Source organism: Pteropus alecto, unplaced genomic scaffold (assembly GCF_000325575.1).
Source record: "Pteropus alecto unplaced genomic scaffold, ASM32557v1 scaffold110, whole genome shotgun sequence".
NCBI lineage: Eukaryota > Metazoa > Chordata > Mammalia > Chiroptera > Pteropodidae > Pteropus > Pteropus alecto.
This window is the reverse complement of record NW_006431920.1, coordinates 38,691-59,443: the sequence shown is the minus strand read 5'-3', so window position 1 is coordinate 59,443 and position 20,753 is coordinate 38,691. Positions and strand designations below refer to the sequence as shown.

General features: G+C 39.1%; 1 protein-coding gene, 1 long non-coding RNA gene and 1 pseudogene across 6 annotated transcripts in view; 1 reads left to right on the top strand and 2 right to left on the bottom strand.

Annotated features, from left to right (window-relative positions):
* Positions 1–20,753, bottom strand: part of USP40 (ubiquitin specific peptidase 40) — a 69,915-nt gene that overhangs the window by 10,647 nt on the left and 38,515 nt on the right. For 4 of the 5 annotated variants that reach the window (XM_015585407.2, XM_015585405.2, XM_006906617.3 and 1 more), the window contains 9 exons: positions 17,502–17,555; positions 16,712–16,800; positions 15,351–15,437; positions 11,122–11,158; positions 9,410–9,474; positions 7,649–7,723; positions 5,081–5,207; positions 3,022–3,116; positions 1,602–1,720 (listed from right to left, as the gene is read on the bottom strand). In XM_015585407.2, coding sequence (XP_015440893.1) covers positions 1,602–1,720; positions 3,022–3,116; positions 5,081–5,207; positions 7,649–7,723; positions 9,410–9,474; positions 11,122–11,158; positions 15,351–15,437; positions 16,712–16,800; positions 17,502–17,555 — 748 coding nt within the window. The remainder of the gene's footprint in view (positions 1–1,601; positions 1,721–3,021; positions 3,117–5,080; positions 5,208–7,648; positions 7,724–9,409; positions 9,475–11,121; positions 11,159–15,350; positions 15,438–16,711; positions 16,801–17,501; positions 17,556–20,753) is intronic. The other variant, XM_015585409.2, reaches the window with a different exon arrangement.
* Positions 11,922–12,037, bottom strand: LOC112475442 (annotated as a pseudogene).
* The window catches only part of LOC112475388, an 8,873-nt gene continuing 5,683 nt past the window's right edge, over positions 17,564–20,753 (top strand). Inside the window, exon 1 of the long non-coding RNA XR_003044681.1 lies at positions 17,564–19,144. This is a non-coding gene — a long non-coding RNA (uncharacterized LOC112475388). The remainder of the gene's footprint in view (positions 19,145–20,753) is intronic.

Here is a 20,753-nt window from a genome sequence, read left to right as displayed (position 1 = left end):
TAGAACACAACAGAGACTCTAGAAATTAATCCATGCATATATGGTCAATTAACTTATGACAAAGGCACCCAGAATATATAACGAGGAAAGGCAGTCTCTTCAATGAATGGTGCTGGGAAAACTGGACAGCCTCACGCAAAAGAATGAAACTGGACTGCTTTCTTACACCACACACAAAAATCATCTCGAAATGATGAAAGACTTGAACGTAAGACCCGACACAGTAAAATCCCTAGAAGAACAAGGGGGTGCGCCACTAAGCTCCCTGACATTGGCTTTCACGATGTTTTTTGGGGGTTTGACAACAAGAACAAAGGTGACAAAAGCTAAAATAAACGAGTGGGACAGCATCAAATCAAAAAGCTTCTGCACTAACAAAGGAAACCAACAAAAAGAAAAGGCAACCCATGGAATGGGAGACTGTATGTGCAAGTCACATATCTGATAAGGGGTTAATAGCCAAAGTTATAAAGAACTCATAGAACTCAAGAGCAAAAACCCCAAACTACCCAATTAAAACATGAACAGAGGAAAGGAATAGACATTTTCCCAAAGAAGACATACTGATGGCCAATAGGTACATGAGAAGGCGCTCAACTTCACTAATCAAATCGGAACCACGAGTCCACATCACACCTGTTGGAATAGTTATCACGAAAAAGACGAGGTAAGTGTTGGCGAGGACGTAAAGGAAAGAGAACCCTCGTGAGCTGCCGGTGGCAGTGTACATTGGTGCCACTGTGGAAAACAATACGATGGTCCCTCAAAAAATTAAAAACAGAACTACCAAATGATCTGGAAATCCCACTTCTGGGTCTTTATCCAAAGGAAATGAAAACAGGATCTCAAAGAACTACCTGCCCTTCCATGTTCACAGCAGCTAAGATATGGAAACAACCTAAGTGTCTGTCAATGAATGAATGGATAAAGATGTGGTGTGTACACACACACACTCACACACACACACAGCCATGAGGGAGAAGGACATCCTGCCATTTGCAACAACGTGATGAAACCTGAGGGCATTACGAAAAGATTAAGTCAGACAAAGGCAAATACTGTATGATATTTATTTATATGTGGAAAAGTCAAACTCTTAGCAACAGAGACAAGAATGGTGGTTACCAGGGGCTGGCAGCAGGGTAAAGGGGAGCTTTTGGTCAAAGGTTACAAACTTACAGTAATACAATGAGTAAGTTCTGGGGATCTAATGGACGGCATGGTGGTTATACCTAATAATAGTGTATTACATACTTGAAAGTTGCTAAGAGAGTAGGTCTTAAATGTTCTCACCACAAAAAAGAAATGGTAACTATGTGACATATTGCAGGTGGTTAGCTAACACTATGGTGGTCATCATTTTGCTATATATATCAAACCAACAGATTGTATGCCTTAAACTTACACAATGTTATATCAGTTATATCTCAATAAAGCTAGAAAAAAAAGAACAGAGTCTCTGGAGCACAGTACTTAATATTGTACTTGATACTGGAAACTGAAGTTGTCCCAGAGTTTACGATAAAAAGCATCATGCAATTGCCAAACGTGGAATTACCGAGAACAGGCTGCTGTTACTGAGTGTTCAACAGGACACCTACCTGAGCTGCTGCTGGTCCATTCGTAACAGCCTGCCGGGGCGCTTACTTTCCACTGTCCAGGCTCTGAGGAAGGCTGGGGATGGGACGAGAAACTCCGAGAAGGCGGGCAAGGTCATGGCCTAGAAAAGAAACAGACATTTTGTCCAGAGGGTTTGAAAAAGCCCTCTTAAGAATATGTTGCTCTGGGAAATAAATGAAGCACTATGACATCTGGAGGAAAGAGTATTTTAAATAATAAGATCTATTAAAAAAAATCACAGGAATATCTCTTAAATCCCATTTATCATAATTTTTTATATTCCTCTCTACTAAAATCAGCTTGACAGATAAGTGTTTTCGATTTCTAAATTTGAGCCAAAAGCTTCTTTTTAATCATTATGTTTTAGAAAATGAAACTTTGAATTAACCTCTGTGTGAGTATAACTCCCAGGGTAGAGGCCACTCCAATAAAAGCAAGAGACTCGCCTTCACCTGTCATCAGTAATTCTTCAATCTGTGCTCTGCCAAGGAAATAACCTTCTGAAATATTTAAAAATCTTTGGATCCAACTGCTAGGGCCAAACTGCTGTACTAATTTTGTAGTAGATAACTATTTATTTATATATTAATATATTTAGGCTATAGCATATAAAATGGCCAATATTCATCCTTTTACCTAAAAACAACAATTTTGTATATTTCAATCCAATACAAGAAAAAAGTCTCTTCCCACTTGTTCTCATGAGAACAGGGCCATTTGCTTTTCTTGAGGAAGGTCGCTTCAAACACTGAGGACATACAGGTTAAACATCAACGACCGACATTCACATCATCTGCCAGTTTTCTCCTTTAAGAGGAGGAAAGGCTGTTCATTCCAGTCCCGCAACAGCGAGACGGTGCTTTAGCAGTCAGTGTTGTCTTCAAGTCACCCTCTCCACTTGGACAAACACTCTATACTGATGCATAAGAAAACCATATGACAGATCCACCATCCCAACATAAAGCTCATGTTCTGACCTCCTGGGAAATTGATAACGCATCTTTTGAATAACAACATTTAACACATGGATCACACTGATACAACAACAATGTAAATGGGGTCAACGGAATGCTTTACGTGTGTTTCGATAAATCATATTTGCCTAAAAAATAAAAATAAACATAAGCCGCAGGTCACTGGGGCTATCCTGAAATGCAAGCAGAGCATGCCTGTCAGAGGAGGGAGAAACGACAGCCACAAGGGCACCTGGCAGGAAGAACACCTGGAGCTGTCTGAGCCACGTGCGGGTCGCCTGTTGGGTGCTTACCACTGTACATGGCATATAACACCTGCCATGTCAAAACAGACTGTATTTGAGCGAAAAGGAAATAGAAGAACACATTAACGTCTCACGGGAAGAAACCAGATGGCCACGAGGTACGCAGTGGCTAGCGGTCTGACCTGAGACTTCAGTTCCACCAAAGTGGCTTCTTCTGAGATGTCCACGTCTCCCAAGTAGCAGAGGGGAACTTCTGCGTGCGTGTCACCAGGAGCACCTACAAACAACAGAGCTAGAGTCTGAAAGGGGCTCCAAATGCATCGATTTCCTATTTCTGAAATGTATGCACATTAGGATGTTGTAAATTCTTTTCATGCCATACCATTCAAGAAGCTCTGGGTTCCCTGAACTTGCCCGTCCTGGCTTTGGAGGGGAGAAGCCCTGCCTTGTACATGGGCAGCCAGAGAGCACACTGGTGGCACGAGAGCACGCTGGTGGCACACGATCCCGATTTTCTCACTGCAGTGGGTTTGAGGGATTTCACACGTGTGCTATCTACCTAGAATGTTCTTTTCCATTCTCTCTCCTTCCTTAAAGAGGACTTTGTTGGTAGGATACTCTGCCCTTATTCTTTATATTAGCTTCTTCTTTCTTTCTCTCATAATACTTATCCCAACTTGTTTCTCTGTTGTCTGTTTCCTTGGATGGGGAGACAGATTAGGGAATAAAATAAATATATTTTATTTATTTAAGGAATAAATAAATTATAATAAATAAATTAGGGAATAAAATTTATTTATTTTATTCCCTAATCTGTCTCCCCAAAAGAATACGATTTTCAAGAGAGGACAGGCTGTCATTCTTATCTGTCTCTCCAGTCCCCGGTATGGCGGATGCCACATAGTAAATGTTTACTTAAAGAACCCTTGACAATAAGGCCTTTCTACATTTGTTTTAAAAAGTGAAAAACAAAATGTTCTCTCATCTAAAATTCTGGATATAAAAGCTGGCAACGAAATTTAAAATTCAGAATAATTTCATTCATTTTTGCTTTAACTAAATTCCTTTGTTGATTGATGGGCACACTGCTAACCTAACACTTAATGTATTTATGATATGATTTTCATTAAGAGGAAAAGCTTCGTGACTGGTTCCTCTTGTGTCTTGAGGACACCATGAGCTATGAGACACTTGGAGGAACCTCTCAGGAATGAAAAGCTTGTCCTGTATGTTGTAATACGAAGGACTACCAAAAACCAAACCTGTTTCTTCAGTGATTAAACATGCTTTTTTTAAGTCTGTAGCCAACTCTATACGTAATTATTATCGTATTGCCAAGGCATTTTTAGAATTAGTTAACATATCTAATATAACCTAACCAAAAATTAACTTAATGCTAATTTCATAGCTAATTCAACACAAAAATACTTTATTGCTCTATACATATAAGCCTAACTTCAAAGAGTAAGGAGATAAGAATTTAATTCATTTATATAATTTCTGTACTGGGGTTTAAAGATAAAAAGAAATGTTAAGTATATACTACTTCGAGGCACTAAAAAAGCTAAATAAGTAAAGCATGATGGAAAGAAAAATATAAAGAGATTATCTACAGTTACGAAGGAGATTAACTTGTGGTTCCATTATAACAGTATCAGTTCAAAGTCGCTGCTAGTGCCTGCTCGCTCATCCTGGTGTGTGTACCGACTTGTCTGTGGAGAAGCGACTCAGAAGCAAACTGTATGCTCGCACTTGGTTTCTCCCCAGAAGTCAGCGAGGCCAGGTGGAATGCCCCGAGGCAGTTCCTAACAATCAAGCGGAGGCAGCGGCAGAAAACGTAGGAGCTGTGCAGGGTGTGGGCTCCCTGCCCCTCTACCCTTGGGGGGCTGTGTGAAGTCACCGTAAGTGATTTAAGCCTCAAGATTCCAGTCTACTGTCATTAATGAGGCCACTATTCACACTGCCATGAGGCTCTTGAGAGCGATATAGAAAAATGCCTTGAAAAATTTTAATATATTGATATAACATAAAGGTAATAACAGATTGTACCTTACGGAGGTTCCCAAGCATCCTAAAAATAGGGTGGTGCTGTTGTTACCAAATGACTTATGGAGTAAGTAGGTTTTTGTTTTCAACCTTACATTTTTAAAAACAAGTATTTCGGTTGCCTCTCAGATCAGAAGCAATAATTTCACTTCTCTTCACGACACACTGGCTGCTATGGTTCTGCTGTGCTCTCACCTTGGGTGGAAGGAGGTCTCCAGACCCCACCTTGAGAAGGGGTGCAGTTCGCCTGGTCCAGATGACTCTTCCACTGACCCGAGGTGCCCTGAGGCTGGTACCACCAGATGGGCACCTTCAGGAACCCCTGAGGAATGGAGCATTTACGACAGCTGTGACCCACACAGACCGAGTGGACATCCTCTCTCACACCCACACAGAAACATCTTGGTAACAGAAAACGTTCCTGAATTTATTATTTTTCCTTTAGCTGTATAACTGCCATCTATACTTGTTAATTGTTTATACAATTAAAAGTTTAAATCATAAAAATCAGACTTTGGAATGCCTAGAACTAGAAGTTCTTTGCTTAGAAGTATCTTAGTAGCTACATTAAACAAAAAGTATAAACAAAATATTTGACAGGCGATATAAATATCTGCAGTCCCTAAGAGCACCACTAACCTAATGCGCCAGTTACAAGCAGTTTTCCACTTTACGGAGAACCAGCAACCTGTTGATCTAAGCTGGGTTCTGTGGACTCCATGAAATAAACCCATTTCCTCAAACGTATCCTGTAGTTTCAGTTTTACTAATCTAACTGGTTCTTCCCACCCCTTTTTCTGAGTTAGAACTTTAAGTTATTAGGTATAAAAGATGTTACTGTGCTCAATTTCCAACAGAAGATGAGAATGTGAAGAAAACCACATAAAATATCTTAAATCTGTATTTCAAGAAATGCATATTAAAATGAGGCTGTTTTTCTGTTTCTCAAATAGATGAAGATTAACAAATACTCAACCTCCATTCAATTAAAGAAATGTAAATAAGAACAATAAAATTCCATCTTTTCACCTACTGGACTGTCAAAAACCATAAAGTCTAATAACATTCTATATGTTGGTGAAAATATGGGTAAACACTTTCGTAAATTGGTGGCAGGAATATAAACTGCTACAAAGTTTCTGGACGGTAATTCGGCACTATCAAAATTTAAGTGCCTAAACTCTCTGACCCAGCCATCCCATGGTTAAGGATTCACTTTCCGATACACCAGCCCTGCATATACAGCCGGAGATGCAAGGATATTCACTGCGAACTATTTATGTATAGTAGCAAAATAGGGTAGTAGTTCTAGTAATTTATTCTGTAGATATATGTTTGCAAAATGGCGCATTTATGATGTGTTTTGCTGTGTTATTTGTATAAACAAAAGATTGGAAACCACCTAAATCTTTGAAAAAAGGCCAGTTAAATAAGTTATGGTGCCCCCATACAATGGAATATTAGATAGCCATCAAACAGAGTGACATAGCTTTAGGTGTACTGACACGGCACCTGTATGGAGGTAAAACAGTAATGAAAAAAGCTAGTTACAAAATAGGGAGTCTAGCGTATAATCTTTTGTGTAAATAAAGACATATACACATGAATGTGTATTATGTGCTATGTACATATGTGTGTGCATTAAAAAACATACAGCTCTGTGTGAGGCCACAGAGCAGTCTGGTGGCTTATGGAGGGAGGACCATGAGTGGCTGGGGCATAAGATGGATAGTTATTTTTCCTGGCTCTGCCTTTTTTACACTTTGAATTTTGAATCACAAGTATTATCAATTCAAAAATTAACTTCAGAGAGCATGGGATAAAATACAACAGAATTCTATGAAGTCATGAAAGAGAATAAGGCAGGTCTGTGTGGGTCGATAGCAGACCCGCAAGATACAGTAAGAGAATAAAAACGAACAAAAAGGACAGGCGTGGAACGATGCATGGGATACGACCCCTTTATGGAAACTTCAGAAAAGATATGCCCATATTTACATTCAGCACACAAAAAAGCATCGTTTTTTTCTTAGAAGGGTATACAAGGAAAAACAAGTTAATCATAGCTCTTTCTGGAGAGAGAGATGTGAGAGACGCTCGTTTTTCATTTTAAAGCCTATGCTGTTAGATTTTCTGATCATAAGCAAGTGGTTACCTGCTAGAATTTTGGGTCATTTTTTGTTTCTATCTTGACACGTGTCCACGTTAAAAAAAACCCCACAAATTATGATTTTAAAAAACAATAACATGCAGTGTTTGTAAAAGGGCAGCGAAATGAGCCCTGACAGGACTAGAAATTTGGCACAATTCTTGGGAAAAGAGTTTGGCAACTTCTATATCATCGAGTCTTTAAAAAGTTCCTACCTTTTAACTTGTTAATTCCATCTTTAGAACTATCTTAAGAAATACTATTAAAAGAAAAAAAATTAAAACAAGCTAAATTTCTAACCATAGGGATAAGTGAATTAAACTGTGGTAAGTCATTCATTGGCTATCATTGTTTTTAGATTTTTATGGTCAGCTTAAAAAGTTAAATATAAAACGTAGAAAAGAAGATTACACGTACGATTGATTTTCCAGGAAGATACTACACACAGACGTGAAAAGTGGCAGCGTCTCTGTGGCAAGCTTCGGGGTAAGTTCTTTATTCTCCTTATGACTGTCTGTACGCCCCCACTTTCCCATGGTGCGAGTATATCATCTTAGTAATCAGACGACAATACCTATTATTTATGAAATGCCTTTTTAGAAGCAAAATCTTACCAGAGGAGGAAGTTTTCCTTCGATTAAAAGCAGCGTATCTCCAGAACGTATCGTAAGCTCTGTCAGTGCTGCACCCTGGGAACACAGAAATTCTTTTCGTCATTTATGGCTTCTGTGAAGAACAGACTGACAACCAGACCTTTTTCAAAAACCTGATGTCTCTAATACTCTTTCAAGAACTAAATAAATGAATAATAAAGCAGATGTTGAAGAGTAGGAAATAAGCTAAGACTGTAAAAGAGTGTATCATATATTAAATTATGGGATATGAACTCTAAGTATCATAAAAGATTAGAGGAAAGAGAGAGAGACGAAATGAGAAATGATGAGAGTCAGATTTACGGAAAATGAAATTTTAGTTAAGCCTAAATAGATAGATTGGATTTGGAAGGCTGGAGGAAACGAGAAGAAAGTCTGTGAAGAAGAGCACAGAACAAAGTCAAGCCTAAGTCAAGAATAAGCAGGGCTGGTTCTGGGGAAGAGCAAAGAGACTAGACTGATTAGAGTGGAAAGTATCAGCTGGAAAATAACAGGATGAAGGGATGTGGAGTAGGGAAAAAAAAGTTTTCAGGTGTTTTGGAAAAAGCCCCTTAAAACTGTGGAGAAAGGGTTTTAAAAAATCAATGTGACATGCTGAAGTGGGGACACCTGGGCTCGGGAAGCCAGTTTTAGTCATTTAGTAACAGGCGAAAGAAGGGACCGAGCCAGGAGGCCAGCAGAAGAGACGGTCAGGCCTGGGACACAAACGGGCCTGCAGGCTGAGCCCAGGCATGCAGGCAGGCAGGTGAGGATGGTGGGCTGCCTTTCAGGCTTAAAGAGCAGGACGAGAGACAGACAGCAAACCTGGGACGAGGAGCCAGCTGGCAGAATAATGAGTGCTCTCAACGACTCCTGAGCTGTTCCCTAGCAACATGGGAACCGCGGAGAGGAAAATGCGGAAGCCACCTGACTAAATGCAGGCCCCCAACGTCCAAACTGTCTTAAAGTTTCTCTGAGGTTCACTTCTTACTCTAGGCAGTCAGATTCCTGGCCAAAACTCAAGAGGGCCCTCTCTCCATTATTACTGACTGCCATGCAGGAAAGAGTATCACAGGGTATGGCTCCAGGACACCTGCTTAAATCAACCTCTGTCAATGCCCAAGGCCACTGTCTATTACTGAGCAAAAAGCAGGCAGGTAAGGACTAGGGACAGGGTGGCTGACCACGACTGTCTGAGCTTTCTCACAAGCTTCGTTTTGGGTCTCCTCCTTCGGCCACAGTAAAATTAACCAGACTCTATCTCTTATGATAAAATTATACCCTATGACTTTTGCTGGATCCAGAGATGTAATTTAGATCAGAGCCTACGTGACTGGTTGGTAAGATGAATTCTGCCATCAAATTACAGAGAAACTCTGAGTTTAAAATATGCAGGTTTCAAAATTCAGAGTGTATTTTCAAGTTCTTTCATTAGTTCAAATGCCTTTTGTTCTCTGACGTTCTCTGCCTCCTAATGAAGAACTAGCATTCCTAGGGATATATTCTCTTATCAAAAGAGGACTTAACACAGACATTAGAAATGCTCCCACTTAGCTGAGACTTGTCCCTCTGACACGCTATCAAAACACTACAGCAAGGAAAAAGTGAAAGTAGACCCATGTATAGATTTTTGTAACCTAAAAAAATTAAAGTTTTTATTCACATGAGTCGGGTGGGTATCCTGTATGAAAATACCAAGAAACACAATAATTTTTAAGAATGAAATGTATAGAAATATCTTACTTCTTCACATAAAGGCTCCCCAGCTTCATAGCACCAATCCATTTTTCGTAAATGCCACTTGTCTCCTATGAAGGAATCAAAATCAAGATAAAAAAAAATTGAGGAAAATATATTCTGAGAGTTTGTCAGGAATGACTCTCCTGGGTAAATAAATGTCCAATGGGATTTGATCTAATAATTATTTATTAATTTTTAAAGTAAATTATCCCTTCTGGAGCATGAAAAAATTAAGTTGTTCCCCTAATACGGTTAATTTTCTCTCTATTCTACCAAGAACAGATGTGTAATTGTATATAATTAATGTATACTTGCAAATAAAAATAACACTTGCTACAGTATCTATATTATACAGTATCTATATTATGCCTTTATCATTTACATGTACACATATATACATCACACGAGTATAGATGTATGTACGTATACACATCAGTACAGAATCTCTTCTAAAATCATCATGAAGTTGTTTCATTTCACTCTCTTTGCCTAAAGCATGTGCTGACATCACTTGGCAAATGATAACATGTACAACGAAACTGTTTCTACCCAGTTAGCAGTTAGGCTAACAAAAAATAGTGCTTTTGGAATAGCATTTAATGAAGTTGGTATAAATGAACATTTATAAATGTTAAATAGTCTTTAATTCAATTTGTCTTTCACATGCTTGCCACTGACGAAATGGGAGGAGACTTTTCTGAGGAGTAGGAGCTGAGTGGGGAGACGTCGGAAGTCTCGGTTATGAAAAACATAGCAATAGAAACAGTTGACTCCCCTTCCTGCCAAAAGGAATTACAGGCAAAGGAACAAACACATATCTGATATCTATTCTGCATAGGCCACAGGTTTTGCATCCCAGTACTGTTCTTTGCAGACCTTTTTTGTCATTAGTTCTAGTTTTAAATACAGTAAGAGTTATATCAATATTTAAGTTTTTTTAAAAAAATGCCAGTAAGTTAAAAGTGAACACCATTACTTCATAGCACAGCATGGTGGAAAGAACTCGGGTTCTGAAATCAGGGACCTGGCCACTTGCTGTGTAACTCTGGGTAAGCCATTTAACCATTCTCAGCCTCTCTCTCTCACCTGTAAAATGGGAACAGGTGATAATCCTCGCGTGGGAGGACGACTGTCGAGGTGAAAAGCAGTACTGCACGTTAAGCCCCTAGAAGAGTATCCTACGCCCAGAGCATGTCACCTTCCCGTCCAGACAGTGGAGCCACAGCTTCCACTCGAATCAAGTCTGAGAATGGCAAAGCAGTAGGACGAACGCAGCGGGACGCCTCAGCAAGCTCGCCAATGTGACTCCCCCGGGAAGCTGCTTCGCAATACCCTGCATTTAGGTCTCTCATGTGCATTATATTCCCTAATCCATGCCACAAAAACACTGGCATGAAACACAATGCACTGAAATTCTGAATCAGTGAGGTTAAAAAATAAATCAATGGAAGACCTGGGTAATTCCATAGGGTGTAAATCTTAACTTTATCTCTTTTGTGCCTTTGCTGGATCCTATCTAGCGTCTCCTTCCTCAGAGGGAGGCTAACACTAGTTTTCTTGTAGCTTGCAAACAAGAACCAGGAGAATTCATGGTTCTTGGATGGAAAGTGTAACTGACAAGCCTGGCAAAAAAAAGTTCGAGAAGTTTTCATCAGGCTCATACTATAAATAAAGGGTGTGGGTAAGATTATACACCATCACGACCTGTAACGTACCTGCTAGGCCAGATTTCTCCAGCATTATCTTTAAGCACTGTAAAAAAAAAAAATATGTTCATTAGTTTCTTGTTTCTGAGTTACAGTACTGTGAGAAACAACCTTTTGGACCCTGGGCCAATTAAATCCGATTACACCTAATCCTCAGCAGATAAAGATACACATAGTAAAGATGATTCAGTAAACTCTTCCTCCTGAAAACTGGGTAGGGCCAGCTCAGGAGGGAGAAAGTCACCTGTGCTTCTACCCAGAATGCACTGCAAAGCTTTGTTCATCCGCTTCCAGGTCTGCAGTAGGACTGACTCTCTTTATAGTAAGATTAATTGGGCTGATTTAACAGATACACGTTAAACTTTGAATACTATAAAAGGAGATTAGCCTGTAATTGGCACCCATGAAACACAACTAGTGACATATAAACTAGCAAGGAAAGAATTGTGTAAGCTGTGATCTCACGAAACAAATAAATGAGACGCAATTAATAGAAGTTTAAATAAACAAAATACTTAAAAACTCCCAACTCCCTAGGAGGAAAAACAATCTTAAATAAATGTAGGCCAAAACAGTAAACAGCATTTGATTTATGCTGATCACTTTGTGCTGCGCGGAGTAAGAAAAAAGTCAAACAAAATATCCTTTAACATGGGAACATTTCAATAAACTATGAAAAGTCTTAAACCAATTAAAAAGATAACACATTGCTATGTACCAGTCTAAAAGATCTTTAAAATAGTTTGAGTGAAACAAAATTCTAGCATAATACATGCAGCATGATCTCATTTTATTATTATTATTATTTACACCTACAGCACCTGGTCTTCCTACGTGGTCTCCCATCCAAGTACTGACCAGGCCCGACCCTGCTTAGCTTCTGCGATCAGACATCGGGCTTCTTCAGGGTGGCATGGCCGTAGACCATTGATGGTGGCTCCACGGGGTGTGAACCCAGGACCTTCTGTATGTAAAGCAAACGTGCTAACCACTATACTATGGAACCACATCCAGCATGATCCCATTTATGATTTAAGAGACCATACAAACAGGTTAAGCTCTTCATCTCTATGTGCACAAACATATCCACATGTTGGTATCTGCACGGCAAAGGCACAGAAGGGCACATACTCTATTGAATTTGGATAAAATTATGTCATTCAATGACAATAGTGACTTCTGGGGAAGGGAACAGAATAGGGTGGCGAGCAAGGAGGATTTTTTTAACCCCTCCCTAAAGTTTAAAAAATAAGAAAAAATCCACTATTACTTGTATGATTAAAAATAAAAAAGACTTTAAAATACTAAAGGTTATTTAGAAAATAATGGCAATGAAAACATAAGGAATGTGACCAAAGCTGTATTCAGAGAAAATCGGTCTTAAAGGCTTTCCATTATTTAACTAAAACATACAAGTGAGCATTCAACTTAATTGTGTTCCAGGCAGAGGAAACAGCCAAGGAAAAGGCCTGTTTGAGGAACAGCACGAGGCCAATGCAGCTGGAGTAGAGTTTGTGAGAGGGGAGAGTAGTTGGAGGTTTTTTTTGTTTTCGTTTTTAAAAAGATACCAGAGGGCCAGAGAACACAGGCATCGTAAGGTCACTTGGGGACTCAGGATCCTACCGCAGGATCCTGAGTAGAGGAGACACTGATGTGACTTACACCTTATAGCCCACCCAGCTTCTCTGTAAGAACAGGTCCTAGGGGGTGCAGGGATGGAAGGAAGAAACTGCTGGAACAACCCGGACAAGAGATGACCAGGGTGACAGCAGAGGAGGGAATGAGATTTGGTCAGATCCTAGATAAATCCCGATGACAGAACCAAAAGGATTTCCTGAAAAATTGGATGTGAAGTAAGACATTAAAGAATCAAGGATGATGACAAGGGTTTTGGCCTAAGCAAGTAGAAAAATGGAGTCGCACATCTGATATGATCAGGAGTGCCGTCATGGGGTGTTATAATTGGGACGACTACAAGGCAACCAAGTAGCAGCTGGATATATAGGTGTAGAGTTCTGGGGTGAGGTCCAGTCTAAGAACTGAGCACGAAGGTGCTCATGGGTAGAGAGAAGAAGAAGGAGCGAACTGAGAAGGGGCAGGCAGGAAAACCTAGCTGTGCTCTTCTGGAAGCAAGCGACCAGTGTTTCAAAGAACAGTCATCGAGCGCGCCCAGAGCTGCTGAGAGAGCAACACGAAGACTGAGAACTGCCCATCGCCTTGGCCTGCAGGCTGCTGCCGGCCGCGATGAGAGCTGCCTCGGCGGGGTGAGGGGAACAAGGCTGCCCCCGGCGGGTTCAAGAGAGAACAGAAAGATGTACACGTCACTCTTGAAGAGTTTTATCGTTTCCTTTCTTTAAAATTAAAAAAACACTAAAGTTAAAAGGCAAATGAAAAATGTGAAAATATTCACAGCAAATAACAAAGGGTTAAAAAATTATTTAAAAATTGTTTTCTCATGGAAAATTTCAAACACATGGAGAGGACAGTAAAATGAATCCTCAAGTGTCCATCACCCAAATCCTGTTTGCCAGTACCCCAACCCACTGAACCTGTATTGACTTCCTCCCGCCCCAATTCTCTTGAAGCAAATGTGACATATATAATTTCATTGATTAATAATTGGTCTCATCTCTAAAAGATGACAATTCTTTAAAAAAAAAAAGACCCTAAAATAAATATGACATCTAAAAATACTGAATTCCTTAATAACAAATACGTAGTGTTCAAATTTCCCTTTCTCTTAAACTAGTATTAAAATGACTCAACAGCAGATTGAAGTCCACACGCTGCAGCTGCTTGGCACATCTCCTAAGTACCTCTCAGCCACAGACCAACTCGCCCGCAGTGCTTTCCGGAAGAGCAATCTACCCCCGAGCTAGGCTGACTCAGGCCTGTGGTGCCTTTAGCACATCCCTCTGCCCCCCGCACTTCTAATAAACTGGTCCTCACACCTACAGTCTCGATCGGACTCAGGTCTAGTTTGGGTTTTTTTTTTTTTTTGGCAAGAAAAGCATGGATACTGTTTCAAATTTCTATAATGTCTGGGTGTTTCTCTTTTTGGGTTGTTAGCAGTCTTTCAAGATCATTGTCTAGATCCATTAAATCATTTGGAAAACTGTGATAGTCTAAAATTCTTTCTTCATTTTATTAGCTGGGGTATGCGCGCGTGCGCGTACACACACACACACACACACACACACACACACACACACACACACACACACCCCTTTTATTATCTACTTGGCTGCCCTGAAGTATAGCTGCAAAACAAAAACAGGATAAATGCTGATTCTTTCATTTAAGGTTGCCAAACATCCATCTGGTTATTCATATGTAATCAATGAATAGGGTACTTTTTAGGACCGTATGAACTCGTGGATTTCATCAATTTTCATTATTTTTCCCACTGAGATTCAAACCATCTTGGCTTTAATCGGGGGGAGCCTCTTCAAGTTGGCTCCTGAGTCTCCTGGACGCCAGTAGTCTGCTGGCTTCACTGTTTTCCATTCTGCCAAGATGCTCCAGGCTCATCTTACACTTTGCTGACCTAGACACAGAACCAGCCAGACTGCAAGAAGCCCTGGTTCCTTCTAGTAGGAAATGGAGTTTAGTGACCACAATCTGGGTGTTGGGTGCTCAGTACTGTCAAGTTGTTGTTGCTATTCTAAGCTATTTTGGGGGCAAGAACTAGAAAAATATTTGTTTAAAGAAAAAAATACATCAAGTTCACTTGACTCTTCAGGAGTACAGTCTTAATTTAAGCACACTGATGTTACTCTGCCTCTCCGTTTCCCAACACAGATAGTCCCAGTTCTCAGTCCCACCAACGTAGTTATGTGCTTGCTTTATCACGCATTCATACCTCTGTATGCAATTACGTGTGTATGTAAAGTAAAAACACAAAGGAAATATGCCAAAATGTTAATATTAGTGGGATAAGAGATGAGGGATTTTAATTTTTCCTTTTAATCCATTTCTACATATCCCCAATTCCTACCATTAACAAGTATTAGTGATAATCAAAAAGGAAAATAATAAGAATCTAATTTAAAAAATTCCAGCCAGTTCACCAATTTTCAAGCTCCCCAAACTACTCTTTCAGTGAGTACACAGATTTCTTTAAAGTACATTTTGTAAACCTGAGTCTTAGGACCTCCAAGATCTAACACAGGTCACCACTGTTTCCTACACCAAACACTCACAGACCTCTTCCCCCAAAACAAAGTAACATTACTCACATCTCTTACAGATATGGTTTCTTCTACTATGATCTCCATCTCTGTCCCAGGTTGAATGTCACTTCCCACAGCGAAAAACAGGAACAGCTAAGATCAAGACAGCGTATGAATGCAACTTAATCTAAATTTTAAAATTCTATAAATGTAGTATTTACTTCCAAAAAAGAGAAGCCAATAGTCCATAAAACTTTAATAAAAATTTCAAATGATGTAAAAACAAGACTATACTGTGTAATTTAATGTTACAATTTAGACAATAATCTCAGCTTCCTAGAAATGTCAAGATGCTTCATTACCAATGGCTTTAATCCTAATAAACGCCTCTCACAGATATTATTTATTCTGCTACGATCTCCATCTCTTTCTTGATCATTCCTCAAAGGGATCTGCAATTACTATACACTGTAAGCATTAATTGTGTTTTTCCTCTAAGTCATTTGATCATGACCTTATTTTCTGTCCAGGGATTCTATATAAAATTTCCCACGACTCCTTATGAAAAATATAAATCTGATCTCTTGTCCATCCAGTTCTTTGTAGCCCTGCTTTTCTTTTCTAAGTCATCTAAGTCAAAGTCACTTGTCACGTCCCAAGCCCCTCCTCAGCCTGTCCTGCGCTACTTGCTAGAGTTCAGGGGAAGAACAAATGAAAGGGGAGGGGCTTAGGAAACGAATAATGTGGACTTAGGAACCCTGGAGATCCTGATATGAATCTAGCTTAACTTGATACAGAGTCTTAACAGTAAGGACATAAATGTGGCTTTTGGACTGTAATAAAAGTTTACTAATTAGGTAGGGCTTCTGGCAAAGGTCAACCAGACAGTATTTTATAGAAAAAAAGGGACACTGATAATGACAAAGCTGCTATGAGACTATGATATTACTGCAGAGAGTAATTAAATCCAAAATCAACATACTGTATTTCATTAAATCTAAAATGCATGGTTATTAATCATTATTTTCTGTACCACAAAGAAAAAACATAGTCAGCTATAATTGAAGGATGCCACTGATTTTAAGATGCAGCCTAATCTCGCAAGTGCTAAAATGTGAGGGAAAAACAGGTGCATTTTAGAATTTATGAAATATGGTTGAAACTGGTAGCCACTCAACTTTAAAGATCCCCCTTAATCACAGAATTCTCATAGAAAAAGAATCTTATGAATATGCTTTGCCATAATACTTTTGATTTAAACACAGAGAACAATATGGATGTACCCCTAAAATAAAAGGTATTGTTTAAGGAAAAGAAAACTTTTAAGAAAAACAATATGACTGCACTATTTAAGGTATAAATGATCAAATTAAGAACCTCTGACTACAGGAAGGTTGATTTTGTTCTGTCAGGAGACTTCGTGTTACCTGAGAGGAAGTTGGGGCTTTTCCAGGACACAATCCCAATGAACTCCCCATCTTCAATTCTGCTTCCTTCAAAGTGTAACTGTCTGGCACTATGAAGAATTTTGATAATATAATGAATGTTATTAATTTCTACCTGACTGGGCAAAATAATATACTGAAATCAGCCTTTCTTTGAACATCAAGAATGTAAAGAAAGAAAAAAAAAAAAAGTTCCATTCCAAGCAAAAAGATTACATATACTGTAGTTACATTTGATTTTAAATTTCCATACTCTATATTATTCTTGTTTTCTGTACAATAATGCCAAGAAAGAAGGGCTGTTGTTTACACAGATTAAAAGATACTCTGAATGGATTCACGATGGACTAGCTTCTTCTGAGTTTAAAGCTGCTATGGTAACTACCATCAATAATTAGACTAAATTAAGTCTGATGATGAGATGTGTGACAGAGGTGAGAACAAAGACTATTTCATGACAGGTATCTGAATAAAGTTAGCAAAACCAATAAAAAACTGACAATAGATCTAGAAAGACATAACTAGATCAAAACCATGACTAAGGTGAGGATCAGCTAATCAGAAGTCAAGTGTTTTACTTCAGAAAACTGAAGGGTTTGAATATTTGGTTAATTCATGAGAACACCCGGATGACGACATGTTCTAGAAATCAGTTTCTAAAAGACAATTTGAGAATATTAGAAATTGGAAGCCAGTTTTTAAAACAGAAATGTTAAGCAAGCTAGACGGCATGAATCCGTGTCTGCTTTTGAAGGCTACCACAAGGGTTTACCTGGGCAGAGGAGCTTCCCATTTCTATCGAATGGTCTCAAACAGCTGTTCTCAGCTATGAATAAAAAGAACTTGGTCAGTGCACCGAGGAAAACTGAAGAGAGATTCTCTACTGTGTTAATTAGCAGGAAGCTACAATAAGCTCAAAAAACAAAAAGTACATAAACAAACAAACAAAAACTCCAACAACCAAAAAAAACAAGAACAAGCAGTCTTCACTTTGCACAATGTGCAGGAATGTAAGAATGCCTGCGAAAGCTGAAATTGTGCACATCAATCTTAACAACAATGAGAAAAATTACAATTGTTCATGATCTTTAGAGATGTCTGTCGAAACATTTAAAACTCAGTTATACATATATAGTGAAATGAAAAAGACAGTAAAACTAATATTCACATTGTAATTTAAAATGCTAGAAACTCTGAGAATTAAAATGTTTTATTTCTTTGTAAAAAAACATATCAAAAAGAGTTCAAACAGGGCTTGCCACCTTCTCATTGTATAGCTTATGATACAAAGGGAGTATCTTTTCTATTTCCTAGCAAACTGTCATACTCTAAGCTTGAGGCAGCTTCTAGAATTTTCTTTTGTGCTTTCAATCTCATGAAATATCTCCAAGAACTCCTTTACTGCGAAGTGTTGTTTTGCCAGTGTCACTCTCCCTGGGATTTCTTTACCCTTTCGGTCACACATTCCTCACTTGGGTCTGTAAGTTCACGTTCATTAAGTTCCTCCATACTTTCATTACTTTGCTGAACTTTCATCTTTGCCGGCCAATTCGATTACCCATTCTTGTAACATTTCATGTGGATTTACCACTGGGAGAAAAGGAGGCAATGAACTATACACACTTGGCCATCTGTGTGGTGAAATTATGTAGTGGCCAATCACTGACAGATCTGAAGGAGTGAAGTAACTGATCACTGATCACGATGCAATCTGTTATTTATGTAGTGACTTGTGGACTAGAGCTAGTAACAAAGTTTGTACTTTTTGCAATTACTCAGTTAAATCCGATGGTAGCTGAAATTTGAACCATGTTGCTGGGTAACTAATGTTATATAACAAACTGTGATAACTGAAACTCATTGCATATTGAACTGTGCAGGTAGAGACTGTCTATACTTAAAATGTTAGATGATTTTTATGCCTATTAAATGGATTAGGGCCAGTGTGTCCTATTTATGAGGATGCACAGATTCCTGCTTTGTGAGAAGGAGCATGCCTGGTTTAGTACAAACAGAATTTTTACGAAGTTGGACATGGAGGGGGAGGTTGGGAGGGGGCAGAGCCTTCTAAGAGGGCGAGAATGGCCTGGGATTTGAAGCTCTAACTTTATTAGACCCCAGCAGAATCTCCTTCCGAGGTTCCTGAGTCCTGTACCTTTTACTACAGTAATGTGAAGCTAGTATACAATTCTAACACAAATTTCTTGACAACTCAATCAGCGTATGAAAAGAATTCTCCAATTTAAAAAAATGCTTTTAAATATTGTCTCCTTTTTTTTCACTTTTATTCAGAAAACACTGTGCATCTTCTCGATGCCAGGCATCGTACCAGAAGCTGACATCACAGCAGTACTGACGCAGCCATGCTAACTAACCTCGAGGAGCTTGTCAGTGCGGGAGGTGGACAGTGACCATGTAAGTGCCACGAGAAGTACAGGGTGTTGAGAGTAAGGCAGAGACATTCACTGAGACTGTGTGGTCAGGGATGACCGGAGAAGCAAAATTTCATTCATTCACCAAATGCATGAAGTTAGTAGAGGAGGAAGAGTAACGGGGAGAGAGACCACAGAGAGATGACAGAACTGAGAGGTCTCAGGTGGAAGCGAGCCCGAGCACTAGAAACTCAGCTGGCAAGGGAAGAGTGCCGTGACCACGCGGGAGAGGAGCAGCAACGGGGCTGGTTAGGTAGTGGTCTTCAGGGACTTATAGGCCGCGTTGGAAAGCAGCCTGTGTCTGATGGACAAGCGCTGCAGGGCTCTTGTGGAGTGACAACACCTGAGTCACAGACATTTAAGATCACCTGCCATATGAAGACTGGCTTGAAGGAGGCAAGAGTAGGAGAGTTGTTACATGCAAAGACAATACACTTCGTTTAAATAAACCACATACTTTAAATCAAATTTTTTGAAGTGTAATTTACTTATAATAAAACACAGCCAGTTTAAGTGTACAATTCAAAGAGTGTGACATAAACACTTGGCGACCACCAGCAAATTGAGATATAATTTGCATCACTAAAAAAAAAATTCCCTCGTGCCACTTTGTAATCAATCTTCTATCTCTCAATTCTGACCTGCCTCTGTAATTAGAGCTTAGGTCTTCTTTTTAAAAATTTTCATAGAAACAGAATTATAAGAGTACATCTCACTTCACTGGCTGGGCATGATCTCTGAGATCCATTCATGCTTTGCATGCGGTGGTGGTTCACTGCATTTACTGTGTGGAACATCCCGTTGCACAGATATGCCACAATTTCTTCATTCACTCGCCTACTCATGGACATTTGGGTTGTTTCCAGTTTTTGGTTATGCACATTTACATACAGCATTTGTAAGGATATATGTTTAATTCTTCTTGGGTAGACATCTAGGAGAATTGGCAAGTGAATGCTTATGGTCATAATAAACAGGCTAACTCTTAACCAGAGTGACTACCTTAATATGGCCCCATCAGCAATACGTGGTAGTTGCAACTGCCCTACATCTTTGCTGCCACTTGGTTTTGTCAGTATTTAAAATTTTAATCATTCTTGGGGTGTGTAGTAGGGTGTCATTATGGTTTTAGCTTGATGGCTAATGCTACCAAGCATCTTTCCCTGCCTATCGCTCATTCACAGGTAGGTCTTCTTTTTTAAAGTGTCCTCCCAATTTGGACTGGGTTTTTGGACTTCTGATCAAGTTACAAGTATTTTTTATATATCTTGATGTAAGTCTATTGTCAAATATGTTTTATAATTTTTCTCCCAGTTTGTGGCTTGTTTTTTCAAGTGCGTTAAAAGGAATAGAAGTTCTGAATTTCGATGTAGTCCAATTTATTAGTTTTCTCTTTCATGGTTTGTACTTTTTGAGTCTTATCTAAAAAAAATCTTTTCCTTACAGTAAAAGTAACAAAAATTTTCTCATGTTTACTCTCAGAAATTTTATAGTTTTACATTTTAACATTTAGGCCCATGATCCATTTTGAATCAGAGTTTTATACAATGTAAGGCAAAAGCTTGAGATTCATTTTTGCATCATCGGTTCAG